Source organism: Hypomesus transpacificus, chromosome 9 (genome assembly GCF_021917145.1).
Source record: "Hypomesus transpacificus isolate Combined female chromosome 9, fHypTra1, whole genome shotgun sequence".
Taxonomy (NCBI): Eukaryota; Metazoa; Chordata; class Actinopteri; order Osmeriformes; family Osmeridae; genus Hypomesus; species Hypomesus transpacificus.
The window spans coordinates 22521528-22544027 of NC_061068.1; the positions used below are offsets into that span (position 1 = coordinate 22521528).

General features: G+C 53.5%; 1 protein-coding gene across 1 annotated transcript in view; it reads right to left on the reverse strand.

The window, feature by feature from the left end:
- Positions 1-22500, reverse strand: part of sema3fa (sema domain, immunoglobulin domain (Ig), short basic domain, secreted, (semaphorin) 3Fa) — a 47699-nt gene that overhangs the window by 5856 nt on the left and 19343 nt on the right. The window contains 10 exon segments of the mRNA XM_047025314.1: positions 1116-1185; positions 3900-3939; positions 3941-4015; positions 5116-5255; positions 5540-5659; positions 6250-6343; positions 7846-7935; positions 9359-9478; positions 11142-11204; positions 11288-11448. Of these exon segments, the coding sequence (XP_046881270.1) occupies positions 1116-1185; positions 3900-3939; positions 3941-4015; positions 5116-5255; positions 5540-5659; positions 6250-6343; positions 7846-7935; positions 9359-9478; positions 11142-11204; positions 11288-11448 (973 nt within the window).

Genomic DNA, 22500 nt, shown 5'->3' on the forward strand with positions numbered 1-22500 from the left:
ACCGAGCCCATTCGAACTCACTCACGTCCCCACACTCGAACGCACACGCCGGTCACCCGGACCCTTTCGCGGTCACCCGACGAGCATACTCGCACGCGATGACGCGCGCCGCGCTCTCGATTCGACCCAAGCGCCCGGCGAGCCCGTTTGACACGATGACGTTCGGCGGCAAACACCCACGCATGCGGGACTGTGATCAGGCCCGGCATCTCCCTGCCGCTGAGCAGGGCGGGCTGTGTTGATGTCTGATGTCACAGACACCTCTCATTACTGCTTCTTTCCGTTCTCATCGACCGTGCCGCCGGCTGGGGGATCCACCGGCCGAAAGACGGGGACGCGATTGGAGCACATGTGACGGGGAGACGGCCAGATCCCGTTGGTGACGCCTCGCCGTGTTTCAGCTCCCTCTGCGAGCGTTTACGTCCACGCAACGTCTCCCTTTACACTCGTGAGGTTTGAAAACCGCTTCCCTGAATCCTAATGCCGAGTGCTGACTGACAGCTTGTCATCAAAGCTGACCCCATGAGGGGCCGTCCTCTCTCTCCCTCCCCCCCCCCCCTCTCTCTCTTTCTCTCTCTCTCGCCCTCTCTCTCTCTCTCCCCCCACCTCTCCCTCTCCCTCTCCCTCTCCCTCTCTCTCTCTCTCTCTCCCTCTCCCTCTCTCTCTCTCTCTCTCTCTCTCTCTCCCCCCACCTCTCCCTCTCCCTCTCTCTCCCTCTCTCTCTCTCTCCCCCCACCTCTCCCTCTCTCTCTCTCTCTCCCTCTCCCTCTCTCTCTCTCTCTCTCTCTCTCTCTCTCTCTCTCTCTCCCTCTCCCTCTCCCCCTCTCCCTCCCTCTCTCTGGGGACCCTCGGCCTCAGAGCCCTGGGCCCATTTCCTCTCAGGTCTTTGTAGTCGGGCCGGGCAGGCACGGCATGCGAGGAGAGGAGCGCTTCAATAACGGAGAGACTGGCGAGCAGGTGCCTTCAGGCAGAATGAATATGGATGGAGGAGCGGAGAGCACAGAGGGAAGCCCCGGACCATCTGGCTCGCATCAACAGGTCAGGAGACACAGGACACGAGTCGGGAGGAGTTTTCTTTGCTCGGTTTGTCGTGAAAGCGGTCAGTCGGTACTCACCCTGAAACGGAGAACACGCCATAGATGACTGGGTTCTTGGTGTCCTGAGTGGGCTGGATGTACACATCCCCTGTTAGAGAGACAGAGAATCCGTTAGAGGAGCAGTTCAAGTCGTGCTGCACCGTGTATGTTGGCTATACCATAGTAGAGGATCGTTTTTGAAAAGTCGATTTGGGATGGCGTTTGATGTCTGTCCTACAGGCTGTACAGGCCTGGCCGCGTTAGCCAGCGGCTTTATGTCTTTGACCGTGAGCCGTAAGCGTGACATGGAGACAGGTTCTCCTTCCTCCCTTGACACGAGAGGCAGGTTCCAGGAGAGGCCCGTGGGGCCACAGCGAGGTCTTCCATCCACCCAGCCCTTCCTGAGCAAACACCCGATCCTGAGTTAGAGTTCTAGACACAGAGGTCTCGGGAGGAACAGGACTTTAAATTGGAGCCATATGGACTCGAAAGGGGTGAGGCTGTTCGTCCAATGGCTTTAATGAGCAAAAAGTGCAAGGAAAAACAAGAACGAGAACATTTAAATCAAGTCAAAATAGACTACCTCCAGAAAAACACCATTCCAGACAGTTTTCTGACCAGGGAAATAAGTCAGGGGAGAATATCTCATGACTCGCATGGACCAGGAAGTACAGAGGCTATAGGAGCACACAGCCACGACACCCTGGGAAGGCCTGTCACTACGAATATCTAATACAATAAGATGAAGCATGGAACCCTCCTCTTGTCTCTGTCTAGAACTTTTTTGCTGTGCTTCTATGAGACCAGGGCAATCATGTGGCACACCCCAGGTTTCACAAGGCCCTCACCCCACACCACTCCAATCTATGTCACATCCCGGCTTCTCAGGACACTATGCAACAGAGCGACACAGCCCACTCTGGACTGAGAGTCATATTTAATATATATAACCTCACTTTTCCACCCAAAGGCGTAAGTCCTATTTTCCAGTATGGATCGTAGCATGGAGAATGTCCAACCAATACCATGAGGAGCTTTCACCTCCCCCCCCCCCCCCCCCCCCCCCTGCTTTGTAGTGATTCGCTCATAGTTGTAGCAGTTGTAATTATTGCTCTGACATTTATGAGCTGGAAATCATCACAAAAGAAAATCCTTTTTACTGGCATGGGTAAAAGGGCGACGAGAAGGGGCGCAAACAAGAGCAGGAATTAACTTCTGGCAACTTCTGGGGATGTTTCGTAACCCATCTGACGCCAGTTTGACAGAACTCCCGGCTCCAGACTGAGAGGGAGGGGAAAGAAAACGTCCATAAAACAAAAATGAAACAAGTTGCATCACCGACTTTGACTTTAAATTGTCAGAGCAGGGTAAGATCGTGAGGCTGATGCCCCATGTGCTGAACCTGGGCAATACAGAAAGAAGACATGTAGGAGATAGAGAGACAAAGAAAGACGGAAAGAAATATCGCATATGTACAGGATATATATCGAGAGCGTTACTGTGGAGAAAGAGAGAGGATGAGAGAGAGGGAATGACAGACAGCGGGAGAAGAGAATAAACGAATGAGTGATGCAACTACTTTCCTCAATGGTCCTGTTTAACCAGAGGACGAGGGCTGTCGGATGACGGCAGACAGTATTCGTCCGTCTCCATGATGGCTACTTGGACGGCAAGCAAACAGTAATAAAAGCCACACTGCTCCCTCGGTGACACCAAAAAGAACACAGAGCCAACATTTCCAGACAAACAGCCATTGCTCCAAAAATGATGACAAAGGAACAAAATACAAATAAAAGGGACTGTGTCTGCTGATCCGAGGCAGAAGATCACTCAGACAAGATGACTCAGGCCCAGAATAGCCTTCAACATCATATTTCAAAAACAGGCAATAACATCTCTACACACACACACACACACACACACACGCCCACACACACACACCCACACGCACACACACACACACACACACACCCCACACACACACACACCCCCACACACACACACACACACCCATTCCTCCTCATAGTTTGGACTGAAACATGGGCCCTCCGGGATGCCTGTCAACTCTCTTCAGATCTACAGTCTTTAGCGGACCTGCTGTAGCTGACAGCCTGGGCAGGATGTGTGCTTTGAGTCCTTTTTTCTCCCCAGGTTTCCCAGCATCCCCTCGCCCTTTCTGCCTGACCCCTCTCTGAGCCTCCTCCCAGCTCCACCAGCACCAGGCAGACATCACTCATCTGCTGCCCATGGTTGAGGGGAACCACAGCTCAGACGGCAGGGCTGGTGTACTGTAAGTCAGGTCTACCATGTGACCTCACTGGGAGGGGTGGACCCTGCCTGTGCTCAGGATTGGGTCAACCCCTGACCCCCCCCCCCCCCCCCCCCCAGAGGGACCGTGGCACTGACAGAAGAAAAACACACCGTGTCATTCAACGATGAGGGAAGTTTGCCTCTAATAGCCGCCCGAAGCTACAATTTGAGTACAGCAGGGTCACCCAGTAGATCATCATTCATCATCATTTTCCCCTTCTCTCTCTCTGTCGGTCTGTCTCCCTCTCGTCAGAAACACAGTCGTGATATACCTCTCGCTAACTCTTAACATGTGGATCATCAGTCACCCAGAGGACATAAACCTCAGACTGTTCCAGAAAACCGCACGTACACGATTCCCACGTCGGTGCCTGTGCGTGCGTGCGCCACAGCCGACATCGTTCGTGACACGTCAAATGAAAAGGGAGTGCGGCTGATGTTGAGCACGCGTCGAGCTTGCTCGCTCGACGCCGGGCGACGGCCGTGTCGACGGACACAAGCAGGACGACTTACGGAGCTCGTCGAAGTGCGTCTCAATCCCGTCCCGCCCCGGGCACGGAGCAGATGAGCCGGGCCTTCAGGAAGGTGCTCCACTTGTTGACCAGGCAGCAGTGACCACCGTCGTCATTCTGCGGGGGGGAGGAGGGGTAAAAGGACACTGTCAAACACCCCCCTGGAAACCACCGCAAGTGGAACAGTCCACATCGATCCAACCAAACAGCTGTGTGCGATGACTCAGAGGAAGGAGCCACGTCCGGCTCCGAGGGGGAACACATCAGAGGTGGGGAGCAGAAACCCTGAGAACAGGGTGACAGAACAGCCCACAGCCTCTCACACGTCAATAACTGTGAAGAGTGGGAAAAGGATGGGAGTCTTAGCACTTCTAGAAGTTCTGCGGTACTAGACGTTCCGGAGTGTCTGGGTTCAAATAGAAGAATGTGTCTGGGTTTGGTTGTTCGCCTCCGGAATCCTGCAGCACCAGTATCCTGGTCTGAATGTTCCATGACTGTATCTGTTTCATACCGGTTAAGGAAATGTTTAAAGACAAACTCTAAACCATATGCTCTGAGTCTGCGGGTTTTAGGTTTGTTTAGGTGCAGTCATGTGGGCATCTGGGAAGCCCTTTGTGACATTGCTCGTAAAAATGGCTGTTCAAATACAATTTGATTTGATTTGGTGTCAAGGGGGTGCTATAGTATTCATTGGAGGATAGGGGCAGAGGGAAGACTGACCATGGACAGAAAGACAGACAGACGGCAGACAAAACCTAGACAGACCCTAGACAGGCAGACAGACAGGATTGGATTTAATATGCGACACAGTGCAGTGAGAGCAAGAGGTCCCCCCTTAACCCCCCCCCCCCCCCCCCGAGCATAAACACAACCACACCACAACCGGGACTCACACTGTTGAATAAACATCGCTCCGAAACCCCCAGCACATGCTTGTATGCATACATCCATGTCTGTTTACACGGCGGGGGGCAAAGGCAAACTCTCCCACTGTTAGAGTTTATGATTAGGAAACCAAAACATGCCTTCAAAAGAAAATATGTTATCCTGTATGTAGGCTGGCAGTTAAGAAAAAGGGAGAGGGCAAGTGGTGTGGGTCTCCAGGGGTGTTGAACAGCCGGAGATGGCACGTGCTGGGTGGGGCACGTCTAGACGTCAACACGGCACCAGGACCAGGCCCCGACTGGGTCGGTCGCTCCGTGGGGGGTCCCACTCACCAGGCAGATGCGGCCGATCCTGGACTGGGCCATGGGGCTCTGGCCCATGTCGGACGCCTTCTCCCGGAAGAAGAAGTACAGCTTGTCGTCGTTCTTTTCCGCGCTGTCTGGGATGAGGTGTGCGTGGATGAAGGTGGGGTCTGAAAGAGAGAGAGAGTTATCTTGGGACTCTTTGAAGCCTGAGCATGAGAGAAAGAGCAGACGACAAGAAACAGCCAGCGATACAGGATCTCACAGCCAGACACGTCGGCCCGTTTTACAGTGCTGGTCTTACAGCAGAGCCTCCAGGGACAAGCCCTCGCCACTCTATCTATGCTCTCCCACTACGGAGCTACGAGGCTAGCGTCTTCCTCCAGGATGTGTGGCTGTCTATCATGTGTGAAACGACCACGCAGAGGGGGAGCTAAACCAATGAGGACCGTACCGTTCAACCAGCGAGAGTTGTACTGGTCTGTCCTCATGGCTGTATTCTTTCCCAGCGTCCGGAAGATGGCCGAGTCAGTCCCCATGAAGTCAATGTAGACCCCCGCATAGAGCTCTCCATCTGCCAGTCAGAAATCGGGGGAGAAGAGGGTGGTGGGGAAGAAAGGATGACAGGTGATACCATGCCAGGTGTGCAGTAATGACACAAAGCAACGATTCAACTGAAGTAAGAGCAGTCTGTTTGTATGTGTGTATGTGGCACAGCCCTGTGGGCAAGTTGTGTACAGGAGGGTGGCTGATCTCTAAGGGTTAGGTCGGTTGGGTCTACAGGGGGTTTTAGACACACACACTCACACACACACACACACACTGGGGGGTAGAAGGTCAGAAGAGTCAAGACAGGGAGGAAGAGGTCAGCATCAAGACTGTCCATCTGCGAGCCGCTGACAACTCAGAGCAGACCACCTGCTGCTAGCTTAGCATGAGAACGACAAGTCAAAACACGTCATGTCGTTTAGTGGCGCAGGCCAGGCCTGTAGCATTGCCCAAGTACAAGGGTATTTAAAATCACGAATGTCTTTGATGTCGCAATAATATCATTAAGACTCCAAATATAGATGGTGTCTTGGTGAGATGTATGGGAAGGTATTAGTCTGGATAAGGGTGAGACGGTTTTTTAAATATTGAAATAAGGGGGGCACTGGTACTTACTGATCAAAGACGAGACACTGTTGAGCTTAGGGTCATACGGGCATTTCCCTTTCCCAGAATCCACTTTGCCCGGCTCCAACCGAAAAATGTACTCCTGAGTGAAGAAAAGACCGGAAGCAGAGACAAGCAGAGACAAGAGAAAAACGATGAATCACATTTGGCTTTCGAGCATGAATACCCTTCCTTCTACCACACTCAAGGCATCCGTGACTTCTGATGGCGGAGTGTCTGGCCTTCCGGGAAAGTGTTAGGACATGAGAATATCACTGCCTGACATTTTGCTGCAATACTGCAATAGCATGCCACTATAGAATAGTTTGCAGTCATAAACAGACAGGCAACAAGAATGTACACGAGTTACCACACCGCCCAGCACTGAAACAAATGACTATGTAAGTCACCCTCGGGTTGGTGCCACTGTATTAGATTGCAAAAGCAAGAGCACACATGTTATCAGTTATTATCCAGCTGGAGATCTTGAGACAAGAGCAGAACACAGTTCCAGATCTCTTCCATCTAGCTTCTAGAGTCAGTGAGGCGGATGGCAGCTCCTCACTGCCCAGGACAAGAGCTTGGCAGGCCTGGGATCAGCCTTGGACAGACAGCCTAGTCCTGACTGTGACGGATGGATATGTTTCACCACAGTGGGGGCCCAAATCAAGGCGACACAAACCAATATCTGTGCCGCTGTATTTTTTATACCATTTGTACCTCCTTCAAAGGGCTTTTGGAAAAGCACAATTATTCCCTGTGAGCCCATTAGAATACTAATGCACCAATGAAAGCAGATTTGTTTCTCAGTTAAAACAGCCAGTTGGACCTTGATGGTGTCTGTGGTTTCTGGCCTATAGGCTTCATCCCAGAGAGGCTCCCCTTGATCGGCTTGTGTTTCGGCAGAACAACGTTTTCTTTTGTTTTCCAGGCTACTGGAAGGATTCGAGATTTTGACATTGCAAGAAATGCATATGTATTACAAAGCTTTGACAGTAAATGTTACGGGGTCACAAGTTGAGCATATTTTACAGCTCGTTGTGGAACTCTATGGAAAGACTCGAGTTATGGTAATCCCCCATCGCTGTTGTTTGTCTTGGATGGCTCTGAGTGATTTGGCAAATACTCAGCAACTCTGTCTCAGCAAACAGTGGAGCCAAAATGAACCATAGGCCAAGTCCAAAGCATTGTGCTATGCATTGTTTGTATCATTCATTATGGTCATGAAACCTAAGGGCATTTTATGGTAATAACTGGTTGCACCATGACACCAAACATGACCTCAACATGCCCACTGTTGAACCCTCATGGAATCCTCAATAACCCTATCACCTTTCTCTGGGCTGTCTAGAGACACCACATATCTTCAATCACCATTTCGCTCCATTATCTTCCCCATTCAGCACCATCCATGTATAACGTTTGGACGACTGAGATTAAAGATGGACGCCGCATCCAGATTTGCTGACGTGCCAGATGTAGTCCCAGTCCCTAAGACGCAAACCCAAACCCAGACCCGATCGAGACCCCGACCAGACCCAGAAGAGGGGCTCCGAACCTAAACCCAACGCCCGGGCCCAGAGGGTCCCCCAAGCCACGGCCCACCTTTAGCTCCAGAGGCCCTGCTGTGGTGCTGAAGTCTGCTGCCCGACTGGTCCTCCCTCCTGACTGAGGTGCCTGGAGGTAGAGGGAGCCCTAGAACAGAGGAGATGACACAGCGTGCCGTGGGCATTACCACCACGAGCACCCCAGACCACCCACCCTACAGTCCTCTGGAGACGACCCACAGGAGAACCGTGAAGAAGAACGCCGGTGGGAACCATGACGGCAACAGCCCAAAGGAAAGAGTGTACGAAATGAAGAGAAACGGGATGGAGAAAGGAAAAAGACTGAAGAACGATTAGCTCTGAGAGAACACTAAAGCGTCCGATGGAATCAGACTGGAGATGTCACGAGAGGTTCAGAGATTGTGTTTGCGTGCAAGAATTAGCGGTGAAGAACAAAGAACATGCATGAAATGCACCAGGGCATGCATCCAGTAGCTTCCGCAGACATACGTTTCGTCACAACATAAAGAGAAGAGAAATCAGGACGAAAAAAAGCAGAGGTGAAAAGAAATTCGGAGAGAAAGCAGCGAGTGGAAAAACGCGAGAATGCGCGAGGAAATATCTGGAGTAGCTCTGGGGCCGTCCGCCGACGTATGGGAGTCCTCCAGTCAACTGGGAGGATTCCTGGACAAACAGTTTTCTGTTCCCACCTCTAATTTCACTTAAGAAAATCTGTACAGTTTAAATGACACAGCTACAGGGCCTTGTGAGGGGGGGGGGGGGGGTTGACAGTAGGACGGCTGGTCTCGACACTGAAACCCAATTCTCCAATTAACCGGTGAGACTAAACAGGAGGAATCGTAACTGTAAGTGCACACTGGGGGACAACAGCTGCTGCCGCTCCAATGGCCGTCCAACAGGAGAGAGAGAGAGAGAGAGAGAGAGAGAGAGAGAGAGAGAGAGAGAGGAGGAGAGAGAGAGGGAGAGAGAGAGGGAGAGAGAGAGAGAGAGAGAGAGAGGGAGAGGGAGAGGGAGAGGGAGAGAGAGAGAGAGAGAGAGAGAGAGAGAGAGAGAGGGAGAGAGAGAGAGAGAGGGGGAGGGAGGGGAGGGAAGGGGAGGGGCGAGTTACAAGCCCGCTGATGGATGAGGGGCTCCACCAGTAATGATAGCCTTTCAGAGGCTCCCAGACGGACGGCGGAGAGGCCGCTAACGACGAGGCTCTGCTGCCTCGAAACAGGTGAGGGTGGTGAGAGCACACAGGGTGGTGCCCCTGGGGACAGTTGTTTCAGATCAACTGTCGACACGCTTCCCTCTGCAGGAGGAAACGGAAGGGCGTTCCCGGATAAAGCAAATCAGGGAAAACTAGGAAGCGGAAAATGACAGACGAGAAGAACAGCCCGTGACAGACAGCGACGAGAAGCAAAATGAGATTATCGACCCGTGACGGATCGACAGGTCCAATAGCAGAGAGAGAGAGAGACACTGAGAGAGAGAGATACAGATAGACTAGAGAGAGAGAGAGGGAGACGGTCAACGTGTCCCCGTGGAAGGTCAGACGTGTCTCTGGTTACCTGGGACCTGCGGCCTCGGTCCACATAGGTGCAGACGGGGTTGTAAGCGCCCGTCCCACATACGTACAGGTGGGTGCGGTTCCACGGCTCGATCAGGCGGATGAAGTTGCCACACTCCCCCTACAGGAGAACAGGGAGACACAACCGCACCGACGTGAAGAACAACGTCTCCTGAAATGAAATAGTCATTCACACATAATTACATGAACGTGCAGAACAATGGGAAACAAAATCCCTTGGGAATATTGAAAACCGAGAACGCCGACAGAAACGTGTATACGTCTTGATAAAAGACCTTCTGTTCTTTCAGACCAAAACAAAGCAGCTCCCATTTCTGATGACTACGAGTGCTGATGAGGAGGGGGGGGAGAGGGGGGGAGGGGGGGATGGGGAGAGGGGGGAGGGGTATTGTATGTGTGGCAGAGCTCATCCGTGGCACAGTCTTTGGAGCAGGTTTAGCTCCCCAGAAACCAAGGAGCACTTAATAGCAACAGTAGTGTTGGTCTGACTTCTAAAGGTTCTAATCGGTCCTGCCAGCTGTCTGGAACCACAGCAAGACCCACACTGTGACACACACACACACATACACACAGCCAGGAAGCAGGGAGGCAGGCCGGCAGATTAGATCTCCGCTAATTCTGCATGCCGTGTGGCGGGGGACGCAAGTGACAGCTGGAAAGAGGAAGAAAAAAAAAATGATGTACAAACCACAATACGGCTCGGTGGGGAAAGAGATAAGCCATTTCAAACAGACCCTAGCAACATGACAGATGCCCCAATACGAATGTTAGTGTGTGTGTGTGTGTGAGTGCGTGCGTGTCTATTATTCATTGCACAGAGGCTCCCCCCCCCCCACAGAGAGAGCTGTAGGCATGATTGCCTTTGACCTCCCGCCTGAACTGACAACCCCTCTGAATTGCTTCTGAATTGTCATCATCTGTCACCCCCGAAAGAAACACAGGTTTGCCGAGATGTCGACGGCCAATTTCGTCTCTTGAGTCGAGGCGCAATTCGACGTGTCGCCCTCGCGCGCTCAGACGCGCACGCGCGCGCTCGCACAGACGTCACCCTCATACATGCACGTACACACAGACACACACACAGAGGCCCATACAAGGTTGCCAGAGGCGGTGAGCGGCGCGGGTCACTGAGTGTGTCTAAATGAACATTCCAGTTGGATAAACAGCAGCCTGCTCTCTCTCTAACAGCAGGGGGCCTGGGTTATTATCCTGAGCCCCTCATCTACCCCCCTCAGCGACTGTCACTGTGCCCCCCCCCCCCCCCCCCCCCCCCAGGATGGAAGGTGGGGGGATGTCGACATGTGCGAACAAATCAAAAGAGAAATCAGAGGCGGATCGGGTTTTGAGATCTGGGAATTTGAATGCTTTCCACTTTTGGGGGCGGGTTGTGGTGGTGGGTGTGTCATTTGAGAGCGTGTGCATTTGTGAGTGTGTGCGTTTGTGAGTGGGTGCGGAGGGGATTTGAACCCTTCACGCCGATCTGCTGCAGCCGGGGGGGAAAGCATCGTCTAGGGGAAGTTGACTTGATATGATGAACTCCAGGTCAGAGGTCACGACGTTTAGAGACCCTCACAGGATTCAGCCTGTCAGAGCTCGCGGAGAGAACGACTCGGGAGCAACCTGGAGTTCCGAGTCGGTGACGCCTCGTCGCGGCTCGTGTAAAGTCGCCGGGAAGGAGGAAGGGGGTTAGTACTCAAACTCGAAGTACTCGGAAGTCGAGGTGGATTGGGGGTTTGGGGTGAGGACACGGGATCTGTACTCACGTTGATGTCTTTCCCGGACAAAACACACTCCGTCCTCCTCTGCGCGGCCACGGGCCAGTGGATCTGAGGGAGAGAGAAGGTCCCATTTAGAGCTCCGGGCGCCCCGCAAGGTTCGCAGCTAGCCGACGAGACGGCGCTTCTCTTACTATGAGAGGCTCCTTGTTGATGTCGTGCAGGTCCAGCGACAGGATGTAGTCCTTGCTGCCCACGTACATGCGGTCGTGGTCCTCGTCCATGCGCAGGATCCGGTAGTCCGTCGAGTTGAGCAGGAAGGAGAAGTGGTGAGCCGTGCCAGTGGACTTGAGCTCTGCAAGGGAGAGGAGAGGAGAGAGGGTGGATGCAGGTTGGGTCGTAGCCACACGGTATACACTGAGAAAACACATCCAAACCACACAGAGATTTGTCTTTATGATAGGAGTCAGTTCAGGCGAGATGTTCTTCTGTGCCAGAACTATAAAAGTGACTTATTTTCTTTTGGAAAATCCTGTTTCCACCATATAAAATGGAGCCAAACACATCTAGGCACGGGGAAGAAAATATACCCTTGTGCCATGCTAAACTTCAACCCCTCATAAACTATTTCGCAAATCAAGACCTCAAACAATCCTGCCCACATACAGTAGCAGCCGTGGCGTGACGCCCGGCCGAGACTGATATGATGTTTACGTTTGGCTGTTTTGCGTGAACCTCCACAACCGGCTGTTACAGGCCCCCGTGAGGCACCGTCGCTGGCACAGTGTGGTCAGAGACACCTCCGCAAACAGAACCCACACAACCAACCTTTCTCCCTTCTGTCACATGGTAAGAAGAGGATGAAGGGGCGACGGGGAAACAAACCCAGGTCGCGCTCTCTGTCACAGACACCCGTAGACACAGCAAGGGAGGGGCACGATCCCAGGCGGGACCTCACGGTGAAATGTCACACGTGTGTTATCAGCAGAAGCCATCGCCTGCACTGTTTGGTCTGGGAAGCGGAGAAGGACTGGAGAGATGGGAGCACACTGCCCTGGCCAGGGCCTGAACATGATCTCGGATCTGACCTACCATAGGAGGACATGTAACACGAACCCCTCATGTGTGGAGTGCCACCGGTAGAGACATGTAAGAGAGACGGAAACCCAACCAGAAACAAAGAACAATCCAGTCCATTAGCGCCATTCGAGTGCAGGCACTCCATTGGAGCGCTCACTTTGGTGAGCCAAAAAGAATAGAAACGTAATCTGTCGCCAACGAATGGCATATGGCCTTAATGCCTGCTTTGTGCGAGAGAGAGCCAATGGGGGAGCGTGTGTGTGCGTGCGGTTTCGGTGTGTGACACGAGGGCAGAGAGTCGGAGGTCTGAAACACAGAGAGCCACTTTGTCTCCCATGATGCTGTTACTCTAAACTGGTGTGGTATGAAAATGGCTCCATTAGTGGCCCGGGGAGAGGAAAGGGGAGTTCACCTCGGAGCTGGCTGGTTACAAGGCCATCTGAAACGGGGTGGGGGGGGGTGGGTCTCTCGAGGTGGGCCTCTGGGAAGTCCGGGGAAAGTCGATCCCGCTCCTGCTTCAACGGGACACTACCATGGAGGTCCTGCTCACTATCCAGTCCAACGGGTACACACAAACCACCCTGGTGTCTTCCTTCACCACCCCCCCCCCTACAAACACACACACACACTCCCCCTGCCCTGGCCCCGAATGGTAAGGTCCACTGAACTTAGAAGAGAAAGTGGGAAGGCGACTGATGATATCTATGTGAAAAAAAAAAAAAAAAGTCCAGACAACAGCTGATGCTCCACATCTGTCCTTGTGGAGATTGAGTGTTTCTCCGAAGTGCCGCTCGGAGCCGGTCGGAGGCAGAGAGAGGGAGCGACACCGACGCCAGTCCTCCTCCGCCGCCGCCGCCGGCTCTGAGGCTCGGCTGGCGCGCCTCCTTCACGGCGTGGTCACGGTTTAGCCTCGCCACACGCTGAGGGGGGGGGGGGGGGGAGTCAGAGACGACCGGCGGGTATCTCCTTCCCCTCGTGGCGTTTCCCCCATGCCGCACCGTAGACAATCACACACGGACGGAAGCACGCAAACACGCACGGACGCACGCATGCCCGGGGGGGGGGGAGCAGACGCACACCTGCTCTGTAACTAGACTCAGTAACTAGAGCAAGGACACAGGTGCAGGCGGTGATGGCAGCAGACTGAAGAGGGCATATCCACACTGGATACCTTATATCCCATTCACACACACACACGCACGCACACACATCCATGTGAACACACCACAAACTCAACACAGCCAGTGCAGTAAAAGGTCATCTTCCTCCGTAAACACCCAGGTCGGGCGGTTCAACCGCTGCCATGTCGTCAGCCCTGGCCATCGGCGGGGCGCCAAGCCTCCCTCGCCCAGACCACCCCACCCGCCACCTCCCTCCCTCCCCGCCCCCCTTTGGCAAGACACTGGAGACGCCGGGTTTAGAGGACACGCCGTCACCAGCTGACATCTCGCATTCATCACCTCGCCACTCAGATTAGCGCTCACGGCCGTTGGAGAGGGACCGCTGGGTGCTCTTGGACTGTGGTGATACCTCGAGCCAAAGACGCAAGCAGGCCCAAGGTCACCGGACACACACACGGACAGACGGACAGACGGATGGATTTCTTGTTACTGGGTAACATCCATCAAACACCTTATCGGTCCCTCAACAGCCAGCTGTAGGTGTCTGTCTGTCTGTCTGTCTGTCTGTCTGTCTGTCTGTCTGTCTGTCTGTCCGGGCAGATGGTTCACCTCAACTCCAACGATCTGTCCAGATCATTTGATCCGACTGTTATCACATCACATGGCTTATTATGACCAGATAAAGATGGCTGAAGCATAGCCACACAGAGGACCCATAATGATGTGATTACTGGCTGCTAGAAGCAAAAAGATTTTCAGTTTGGCGTAAGAGAAGAAAATCAATCTGCAATAACATCCCAGCCATCGGAGAGAACTTACAATAATGTTTAAGTAGCGAGACACTCAATAGCTTTGGGGTGTGCTTTTGCCTAATCAGGGGCACGGATAGTTAACAAAATACACGAGTGAGGTGCACGTTCCCCACCTTGGAATACTATCAAAACAACCATGTAACGAAACCCTTTTAAAATAGAATAATTGCTCTCGAAGCTTACAGTCGTCTGCGCTCTGGTCTGTGGTTTGTTTTTCGAGTGGGACATTTCATGTAATTGTGTTGTGGAGAGCTCAAAGCATCCAACAATCTCAAAATACACATCATCATCACCAAGTCTGAGTCCATGGAGTTCTTTCGAATCCTCTCCTACGTTGTAAGTCACGAGCGTGAACAGATAATGGGTTAGATCTCTGGCGTTGTTAAGCCCAAAACAACACTTGGAAGGGAAAATGGGCTTGGTGCTGGGTTGTTCTGGGTACATTCCTGGTAGCTCCACTTCCAGACACACAGTCTGTGTCTCTTGTTTCAAATTGGGTGACTGAGAAGCACAGACTGCCAAAAGCACAGCGTGGCAGGCCCTTGCATGAATACGGGGTGAAGATGGATGGGGGGTAGACTCTGGGGTCATTTAGCAGGCAAGGTGTGTGTGTGTGTGTGTGGTGCGCGGAGTGTAGAGATGGAACAGGTTCCTGACTGACTTGCCGTTCCGATGAGCAACTAGGCCTAAAAACAAGGGGGGTTTAATCGTTTGGAATAAGGATCTAAGGAGTTTGAATAAGGAGCATGCTGGTCCTCCAACAGTGCCCGTCTCTTCCTGGGCGCGCAGAAGCACAGCAGGTATAGGCAGGGACACGGAGGAGAGGCTGGGGCACAAGGCACAAAGAGGACAACTGCCTCCTCGTGATCAGATTAGTAATCCTTTCGCGGACACCTACAGCAGAGCAGTGCGAAGGCCAAGCAGCGCTCCCGGTGAGAGACACCCTCCTTAGCTAAAGCTCTCCTAAGGCTATGGCAAAGAGGTATTCCTGCCTTTGCAGTGCACATGCTAAAACGTGTTTTGTTCTTTTTATGGTACTGTTGCAAAGTCTTTGTTGCGGTCTGGTTTAATCACGGCGCCATTTGGATGACTCTCAGTACCCGAGGCGGTGTGGAATGATCGTGTGGCAACAAGATCACGAGGACTCCTTGGTTGTTCGTTGCCATCTGACACAACTGTCAGATAGACAGGAGAGGGGAAGCGGAGAGAGAGAGCAGAGACATAAAGAGAGAGCAGGGAAAGTCATCCCTACTAGATTATGGGATGTAACAAGCCCAGAAACCTTATGAACTGGAGGCACGCCTCTCGCATTTGCCGTTGGCACGGCAGAGAATTAAGACGATTTAGGACCATGGGATAATCTCCTTCGTTTACGAACAGACTGTTATGGCTCTTGAGTCAAACAGGACGGACAAGCTCTCTACCGCAGAGCCGTTTTCGGTGTCTATAAAACATCTGCCGGTAAGATGAGCCGGGTGCTACGTCCACCTGTTGGTGTGATTCATCCGCACCCTCGTCCCCTCCCGTCTCCCAACTCTACTAAATGTAAATGTAGGTCCGATCCACTCAATCACTGCTGTCAGGCCAGAGGATCTTCTACCCCCCCTCCTACCCCCTACCTCCTAGCCTCCTCTCCCGCCAGCGAGAGGTGCCGACCGCAGCGAATCCCTCGTACCTGTCCGGGCGGCTACCACCTCCACCCTACCTGCACCCCCCCCCCACCCTCCTACCCTCCTACCTCCTACCCCCCCACCCCCCCCCCCCCTGCAGCAAAGAGGTGCCGACCGCAGCGGAATCCCTCATACCTGTCCAGGCATCCCCGGTATGTGGTCTGAATTCCCCATCTCCACTCATGTCCCCCGTCTCATCCCGGGAGCCGTGGCTCCACCCAGCTCTGGCTCGTCTCCAGCCCGTGCGTCTGTCGGCGCGGATGCGAGCGCCGTCTCAAGATCCTTGTCCGACTACAGTCGGTAGATATATACGGGATTCATACAGGATTTACAATGTCCTTTGAAGGGGTTTGCGAATGCACCTTCACTATGGATTGTATGTGTTGGAAAGCTCCACAAAAGGGGGGGGGGAATGATCTCAACACCTTTCACCCCATGCCCCCTCGTCAATTTCTCTTTCGTGCGATCCTTTTTTTCCCTCAATCTCTCCCACTCTTTGCGGACATAAAAGGAGCGATGTTTCTTCATCGAGAAAGATCGCTTAAATCTCCCGTCTGCTGGAAGGCACGTGGCGTGTGGGAGTAAATATGTGTTCAATGAGCGTGCGAGTGAACGAGGCGGGGGAGGGGGGGGTGGGGTGGGGGGGAGCTAGAGGGGGGTCATTCCTTCATGCTGAACAGCGTTAGAGAGAGGACATCCAGGACATCGCCGAGAGCCCAGCGGGGGGGTCTCGTCGTCGCGGTGACAGACAGCCCTCTGTCTGTTTGCCTCCCATCGACACCTCATAATCAGGCCCTGAACACCCGCCCACGGCCCAGGTTATTGACTCTGAACACGTGTCACCGGAGCTGATTAGTGTTTACCTTCGCCTGTCAGACGGAAATAATTGGTCCGAGATTACGTCTTATCTCTTAGCTTCCGGATTCTGTCACTCCAAGGCTCTCTGTGGTCCCTGCGGTGTTGTGTGTGTCTGTGTGGCTCTTTGGTGTGTGTGTGTGTGCTTCTGTGGTGTGTGTGTGTATATAGACACAGTGCAACAGTGAGGCTCTTTCGTTTCCACACCAGATCAGGGCCACCTGTCTCCCCCTGCTCCAGTCAGGAGGAGGAAACATTGATTGTTCTGTTGCAGCAGCACTCTGTTGGGGACTGGAAACAGGAGATTATAAAAAATCTATTTCTGCTTTTTGGATGACAGGAGAGGTTAATTAAAGCATCGGGGGCGAAGCGGATGATCTGAAGATCAACCAACAGGGTAGATGATTTGCTTCTCTTCCCCTCACACCCCCCCCTTCTCTCTCTCTCTCTCTCTCTCTTTCTCTCTCTCTCTTTCTCTCTCTTTTTCTTTTTTCAATCTCTCTCTCAAGCTCTCTCTCTCTCTCTTTCTCTCTCTCTCTTTTTCTTTTTTCAATCTCTCTCTCAAGCTCTCTCTCTCTCTCTCTCTCTCTCTCTCTCTGTCTCTCTCTCTCTACGCGTGAACCTCATATCCCGTCTCCTCATTAAAACCCCATCTTCGAATCCCCGGTATTAATCAACAGAGAGGTGGATGGAGAAGTGACGATGAAGAGGATGAAACAACGAGGGAGGTGAAGAGGAAAGGAGGAAAAAAACGGAGATGAAGAACGGCGGAGAGGGCCGAAGAACTGCAGAAGACCTGGGAGAGCCGCCAGAAGATCTTGCTTTGTCATCTTTCCATCAACCAAGTAACACACTGGCCAATCAAGGAAAACAGGGTGAAAATAGCGAGCCATTCCACACAGTGCCGGGCAAGTGGAGGGGGAATGACTTGATGATGAACACTTTGTGAGGGGTGATGGATGACCGGAGTCTACAAAACAAACACGGACACTCTGTGCTCCACAGGCCTAGATGAACAGATGCCTGCCCCCGCCCAGGGGTCACAGGTCAAAGGTGAAAGGTCACAAGGGGGGTCTAATGGGAAGGCCCATTTTGACCGTAACACGCTCCAAAATAATCTGGGATTATCTCGGGGGGGGGGGGGGGGGCAAGATGCCTGGTCCATGCCTGATCAGAATCAAGACCCGGGGATGGGGGTGGGGTGGGTCTGGAAGATTAGGAGGGCAATGCTGGTCGCAGGAAACGGAGTGGAGACTGCGAGGGTGAAAGTTAAGATGAGATGGAGGTGCCTTCAGTCATCACAGGACGAAAAACGGTGACAGTAAACCGCATCACTGAATAAGAACTCTCGGCCTGTTATACTCATCAACATCCAAAATGCGAGACAAAGCCTCTCATCCAACTGCCTCGTCCTCCACTCAGCAGCCCTCCACCAGTGAAAACACACAATGACTCCGGCCAAAATCACTTTCTTTACAGCTCACTGAGAATTATGTTTTTTCAGTACCCCGCCCCCCCCAAAAAAAAGAAAGAAAAAAGCAGTGGCGATGCCAAAAAAGATGAGCTACATATTTATAGGATTTGTTAACGCAGTAAAGTTGTGCCCTGCAGAGAGGCAGTCTGCCTGGTTCTAATCCCAGGGTTCTGGTGAACATGGACAACGCTGGGCGGGTTCCTCGCTTTGTTTACTCTGGGCCTATCCCAATGGTGCTGTCTGAGCTGCTGGCTAGCCAGCCTTGTGTGTGTGTGAAAAAGTATGTGTGTGTATGAGTGTGTGTGGGTGTACGGGTGTGTGTGGGTGTAGGGTGTGTGGGCGTGCATGGTGCGGGGGGCAGCTAGTCCCTGTAAAGATGGCGATGAAGCCGTGTTTATTGTATTAGCTGTGCCGCGTTGTCGCTGGCAGGGGAGAGTGGTGTGTGGTCTGGAGGTGGTCAGCGGTGGAGCCACAGGTCGGGGTCGGGGTGGGGGAGGTCAGGGAAGGGTTGAATAATGAGACGGAGCTGGTGTGAACGAACCAAGCATCCATCTCTCTCTCTCCCTCCCCCCCTCACTCTGTTGACCTTTGACTTGGCACTTAAAGCAAAACACTCTCCCAGTCAGCTGCATCAACACAACTATGATGGATTTATTGGATGGAGTCTGTCTTTGTTCCCCCGGCGACGTCTCCTGACGCCCCCCTCCGTCCATCCCACCTGTCTGCTTCCTCATAGGACCTTCGCGAGCGCAGGGTCACAGGCTCAACGACAACGACCATATGCTTTGCGTCGTTGCTTCTCCTCTCACGGTGCCCTCAACGTGATCTGGGGTGTCAGCCCCCCTCCGCTCCACCTCCTCCAGCCCCCTCAGTGACAAGTTCATGGTCACTGACGCAGGGGAAATGAGAGGGGGGGTAATTAGGGGGTAAATATAGAGGGGCCATTAAGAGGCCTTGACTCAGGGACCGACCAGGGGACTCCACCATCCGCCTCTCCCCGCTGTCGGTGTGCTGGCGCCGCGAGGCGCTGGTCATTTGTCAGGTCCAGCAGGGAGTGGTTGGGGGGGAGGGGGGGGGGAGGGCAGGGAAGCAGGGTGAGGATGGACGAAGGAGTCCCCAGGGGTGGGAGAGTCCGATAGGCTACCTAAGAGCTTTTCATTCGTCAATGCGCGCGGGGGGGAGGGGGGGGGGGGGGGAGTGCCCGCGGTAACCCAGCCCTCGGGCCTGACACCGAGAGGCCGTGTGAGGAGCTACCGGGAGACGGAGATAGACCCCCTTTTGTGCTGGAGGGCCGGAGAACGCCCGGCTCGCTTCTGTTTCTCTTCTGGAAGCGGCTCTCAGGCGCACAGACGCTCTCCGAGGGCAGCCTCACCAGGACTTGGCAAGAGGGGGAAAAACTCACAGGGAGTAGGAAACCTCGAAGACAAACAGACGGACGTGACATGGAGGGAGAGAAGGGGAAAGGGGAGAGGAGGAAAGGAGGAGAGAAAAGGAAAGGGGAGGAGAGGAGAGGAGGAGAGAAAAGGGAGGAGAGACAAGGAGGTAGGAAAGGAAAGGGGAGGAAAGGAGGAGAGGAAAGGAGGAGACGAAAGGAGGAGAGGAAAGGAGGAGAGGAAAGGACGAGAGGAAAGGAGGGGAGGAGAGGGAGGAGAGGAAAGGAGGAAGGAAAGGAAAGGGGAGGAGAGGAGAGGAGAGGAGGAGAGAAAAGGGAGGAGAGAAAAGGAGAAGGGAAAGGTAATAGCGGACCAGCATTGATCCCAGAAAACTTTCTTGTCTCAAACAGAAGTGCAACGTCAGCCTTAACTCCACTTCAGCACTTCAGCTAAACGACTACATCCGTAACATCCTGGTGCTACTTTCCTTTCCCTGCTCCACCCCCTTATCATCCAACGGCCTCAATAACGTCAACTTCAACTGGCCTTTGTTTCTGTCTGAAATCTTCCCTCCTTCCACATATGATCTTCACAACCAAAAATGTTGCCTCTGGTCTTTAGGCAGTAACTCAACGTGTCTAGACGTCGACGGTTTGTGCATTTCCTCAGGATCGCCAAGTCTGGCTCTTTATGGAGACGGCTTGTGAATACGCAGCAGACATACCAGTCTGTTCAATACAAGCTATGATTGTCATAGTCGTCACTTTTCAAATGCTTACTCTGTGCCTTTGGAATAAACAGCGAGGTAGCATAATAGGTAGCTTTAAAGAAAGGCTGTCGAATGAACGCGAACAGTGCCACAGTGCTGTTATTGCACCTGTGTCATTTCCTCGAAAGTCTGTAGGCTCTGTGGTTCCTAGGATGTTGGCAGAGCATTTACAAGGCGTTAGTTATACAGCACTTGGGGCTTACGCAGACAGCACAAAGTAGTACTCATCGGAAAAAAATGAGTTTGAGTGCAAAGCTAACACCTGAAAGAGATCTGCCTTCCTCTGTGGCCAGAGGAAGGGAGGTCGTTTGATTCGACGTTCCTCCCCTCCCCCCCTCGACGGGGGCTATGCGGTGGGCCAGAACCATGTATCAAGTTAGACGTTGCTTCGTGACCCTCGAGGCCCTTTGTCCTCGGGTTCACTGGATGTGCTTTCTCTAATAACAATCGTTTCACTTTGTGCTACATCATGGCAGCACCTGCGTCGCAGCCTCACAGCCAGAGTCTGGGTGGAGCGTCGGGCCAGACATGAGGTCATGGACCGGGTGCAATGCATTATGGGCAATAATCCATATTTTCTGTTTGACGAGAATGACTTGAAATGAAGGGGTAAGTGGAAAGTTCTCCTCACAGGGTAAAAGGAGATACATGAACAGGGTTTGCGAGGAATCGTTTTCACAGGCTCAGGCACAGTTCCATTCAGAGGTCTGTTTTCGAACCCATTCCCTCACTTCTCCTCTCTGATCGGCCTTTGTTGGATAACTTCCTTTGCCGTGAGATGGCTTTTACATACAGTGCAAGAGTGTACGAGGCCAAAAAGAAAATAGGATTTCCCCGTGTTGCTTAACAAGACATTTAAAAGGGATCATATTCAGTCACGTACACGCAGCCACGGTAAGGTTCACAACCGACGAGGTGTGGTACTGCTCATTCCAACGCCTTGGCCCAGAGAACGCTAGCGATAAACACATCCCATAAACCCTGATGGATAGAACCTGTTTGGAAGTTAGACAGCGCTGAATGCTTTCCAGGCCGTGGCCCTTCTGCATTACTTGAGCGAAAGTGTTTTTCCTCATGTCATTCCAATCAAGCGTCGGTCAGGAGGACGCCTGATTGAGACGGAGCAGATGAAGGTGGCCAACCGGAGTGAGATAAGCCAAATCCCCGCTTCCTATTTCACCTCATCAGACTCCAGCATCTCTCCAGAGCCAGTATCTCAGCGATGCATCTCCCTGCCTCTCCTCGTCAGGTCCTGCCTCACCCTCCTCTCCCTGTCAGGTCCTGCCTCACCCTCCTCTCCCTGTCAGGTCCTGCCTCACCCTCCTCTCCCTGTCAGGTCCTGCCTCACCCTCCTCTCCCTGTCAGGTCCTGCCTCACCCTCCTCTCCCTGTCAGGTCCTGCCTCACCCTCCTCTCCCTGTCAGGTCCTGCCTCACCCTCCTCTCCCTGTCAGGTCCTGCCTCACCCTCCTCTCCCTGTCAGGTCCTGCCTCACCCTCCTCTCGGTGTGTTACGACAACACCCCCTCCTCTTCCGCCCCGGCGGAGAATGGGGACGGATTCTCGGAACGTGAAGCCTGCCCAGCGCCGTCCTGATCTACATTTGTGAGTCCCCGTCTGCACAGCCACGTCTAGCCGTTCACGTCTTCGGGTACCTCTCCCTTCCCCCAACGCCTTGTCTGATCCTGCCAGCACCAATCCCCCCCCTCCCTCCCTCCCCCCCCCTCCCATCTGCATTCCAGCCCTGTGAGATAACGCAGGCCTCCTTCTGCCGATTCCCTCCTCTCCCCCCGCCCCCCCTTCCTTTCTCTGGCACCTGGCGTGACCCAGGTGGAGGAGCCGGGAGCGATGGAGGCAGCGCGGGCGTGAGGCGCGACAGGCGTCCTCTGCCGGCCCAGCGGCCCACGGCCCTCGTCGACGCTGCTGCGCCGCGGCGTCGCGAGAGAGGGACGAGAATTGGCGGGTCCGACTCGATTCCGTCTGGTCACCAGGGAGAATCGGAGGGGGGGGGGGGTAAGCGAAGCTCGCGGGAAGTCGCGTCTCGACTTTGGGATTCAAGTGACGGTGACGGAGCGCTCAGACGTCTCCGCCTGTCTGGGTCTCCACGCATCAACAAAGATTTCCGTCGGGAAGAAAGAGAGAAGGGGCTAAAGAGCTGCCGGCCTGCCCAGACTGGATTCAGGGAGGAGGTTATCATCCCAGTATCCCCACGAGTGAGAAAGCCCCCCCGGGACCATCCGGCCCCCCTCTCCAGGC